The 2,948-nt window shown below is 42.9% G+C and overlaps 1 protein-coding gene across 2 annotated transcripts in view; it reads right to left on the bottom strand.

The window, feature by feature from the left end:
* LOC101853182 (RING-box protein 1) overlaps positions 1-2,350 on the bottom strand; it is a gene marked incomplete at its 5' end in the record, with an annotated part of 66,374 nt that extends 64,024 nt beyond the window's left edge. For both annotated transcript variants that reach the window (XM_005103538.2, XM_013085473.1), the window contains 1 exon segment: positions 2,240-2,350. In XM_005103538.2, coding sequence (XP_005103595.2) covers positions 2,240-2,350 — 111 coding nt within the window.
* Positions 2,351-2,948: the final 598 nt, after the last annotated feature.

The following is a 2,948-nucleotide window of genomic DNA, read 5'->3' as shown; positions in this document are numbered from 1 at the left end:
CTACGGTTATTTAACTTTCCGAATCGAGCCGATTTACGCGGGTCGCCATTTTGTTTTGCCCGGAAGTTCTCGGGCTACTCCTCTCTCTCTCTCTCTTTCCACTGCCCACAGACAAAATTACACGCTTTTAGGCTTAACACTAAAAATAGTAATAGATCTAGAACATTTGTTCACAGCACAGAATTCTACAATTCTGTTATCACAGTGTAGAATTCTGTGGTTCAGGCTCAAAGCTTCACTGGTTGGCCTGGGCTATAACGGTGAATGCCCACCCGGTGAGAATAGCCAAAAGACTCGCCTGTGCTATTCTCACCCGGGGTGAGAATGGAGGTGGCCTTCAACACAAGGACAAGAGTGCTAGATCTAGAATGTTTGTTCACGGTGAACGCTACACCGGTTGGCTTATTACGGAGAACGCACACCGGGTGAGAATAACCAAAAGGCTCGCCTGCGCTATTCTTACACCGAGAGGAGGCCCAAGCCCAATAAAACAAAACGGATTCCGTAAACAAATCAAAAAGGTCTGAAACAAAAATCAAGTCAACACCACATACAGTACGGCCACCTTCTATTCTCACCCGGAGTGAGAATAGTGCAGGCGATTCTTGTGGCTATTCTCACCCGGTGCGCGTTCACCAAATTTTGCGTTCACCCTAAACCACAGAATTCTACACTGTGATAACAGAAAAATTGGTAAATTTTTACTTTCACTCCCGCACACAGATGCACTGTTTCAGGGGTCAAACCGAAAAATTGTAGAATTCTGTGCCGTGAACAAACGTTCCATTACAACTGTAGCCTACTAAAAGCGTACAATTTTGTCTGTGGGCAGTGGAGAGAGAGAGAGAAAGAGAGAGAGGAGTAGCGCGAGAATTTCTGGGCAAAACAAAATGGCGACCCGCGTAGTTCGGTTCGATTCGAAAAGTTAAATAGCCGTAGCATCTTTGTAGACAACCAAATTAATTTACTTTTGTGTTTTAACATCATTTTTTAACTTTGTTTTGGTCAATTTGATCGTCCACACCGATAGACAGTATTCAGAAAGAGACAGAGAGAGAGAAGAGGGGAGGAGTTGATCTTGCGAGAACTTCCGGGCGGGTGAGAATAGCCACTTTCATACAGTACAGGACTCTCAAACAAGTCACAAAAAACTGTGAGAGGTGGCTTTCTCAATTTCACAAGAACTTCTAGATCTAGATCTAGATCTAGATGTAGATCTATATTCTAATCATCTAGGAAGTGGTTATTCTCACTAGATTCTAGGTCTGACTAGAGAACAAAAAAAAAGCATCATGATGGTTATGACGACGGAAGTGGCTATTCTCATTCGGGGTGAGAATAGAAAAACGATCTACCTCTCACCCCGGGTGAGAATTGCCAGCGTAGGCTATTCTCACCCGGTGCGAAACAAGACCTGCTTTTCCTCATTTTGGAATACTGTCTATCGGTGTGGATGATCCAATTGAATAAAAGCCAAGAAAAAATTACGTTATATAGCACAAAAGTAAGCTAATTTGATCGTCTTCAAAGATGCTATGGCTATTTCACTGTTCGAATCGAGCCGAACTACGCGGGTCGCCATTTTGTTTTGCCCGGAAGTTCTCGCAAGATCTACTCCTCCCCTATCTCTCTCTCTCTGTCTCTTTCTGAATACTGTCTATCGGTGTGGACGATCAAATTGACCAAAACAAAGTTAAAAAATGATGTTAAATTAAAACACAAAAGTAAATTAATTTGGTTTCTACAAAGATGCTACAGCTATTTAACTTTTCGAATCGAGCCGAACTACGCGGGTCGCCATTTTGTTTTGACCGGAAGTTCTCGCGCTACTCCTCTCTCTCTGTCTTTCTCTCTCTCCACTGCCCACAGACAAAATTGTACGCTTTTAGTAGGCTAGGCTACAGTTGTAATGGAACGTTTGTTCACGGCACAGAATTCTACAATGTTTCTGTTATCGCAGTGTAGAATTCTGTGGTTTAGGGTGAACGCAAAATTTGTTGGCCTAGATCTAGGCTATAACGGTGAACGCGCACCGGGTGAGAATAGCCAAAAGACTCGCCTGCACTATTCTCATCCCGGGTGAGAATAAAGGTGGCCTATGACGACAATGAAACGGCTGAGTGACAGGCAATTTTTGTAGCCTACATCATCGACATCAAACAGGTAAAAGCAACATTACAGAAAGGAAGAGAAAAATACACAGCCTCTACTGCTTCATCATTGTATTCATACAGTTTACCTTTTTGACTTCAAACCTCTTCTTGCATGTTCTTTCCCCCGATACACTGGGTCCCTCTTCGATATCTTCTGCGTTATCAACATCCATCGCAGCCGCCATTTTGGGTAAACGCTGAAATGGACGAACCAAAATAGTGGATGAAGTGTTTTCTATTTATAGATTGAAACGAAGCAAACTTCAACAACGAACATAAAAGAAGCGAAACAAAACAATAACTGCTACAATAAATGCAAAGTGAATTAAGACTGCAGTTAATTAACCCTCCTCCTCCTTCTCTTCTTCTTCATCATCATCTCCATCATCATCATTATGATCTTCATCTTCATTTTTATCTTCATCTTTATCTTCTTCATAATCTTCATCTTATTCTTCCTGCTTTTGCTTTATTTCCGCTTTCACGCGCGCGTGTCCAGTGTGTTTGTGTGTGTGTGTGTGTGTGTGTGTGTGTGTGTATGTGTAAGGGGGGGGGGTAGGGGTAGGGGGTAGGTATGTGTATGTGTGTGAGTGTGTGTGTGAGTGTAAGTGTGTGTGTGTGTATGTGTGTGTGTGTGTGTGTGTGAGAGAGAGAGAGAGAGACAGACAGAGACAGAGACAGAGAGAAAGAGAGAGAGAAAGAGAGAGAGAGGAGGGGGGAATAATAAGTGTGGTTTTTGTGTGTGTGTGTGTGTGTGTGTGTGTGTGTGTGTGTGTGTGTGTGTGTGTGTGTGTG

The sequence above is a fragment of the Aplysia californica genome, unplaced genomic scaffold (assembly GCF_000002075.1).
Source record: "Aplysia californica isolate F4 #8 unplaced genomic scaffold, AplCal3.0 scaffold00378, whole genome shotgun sequence".
NCBI classification, from domain to species: domain Eukaryota; kingdom Metazoa; phylum Mollusca; class Gastropoda; order Aplysiida; family Aplysiidae; genus Aplysia; species Aplysia californica.
Note: the sequence above shows the minus strand (reverse complement) of the source record. Positions and strands in the feature narration are given on the sequence as shown.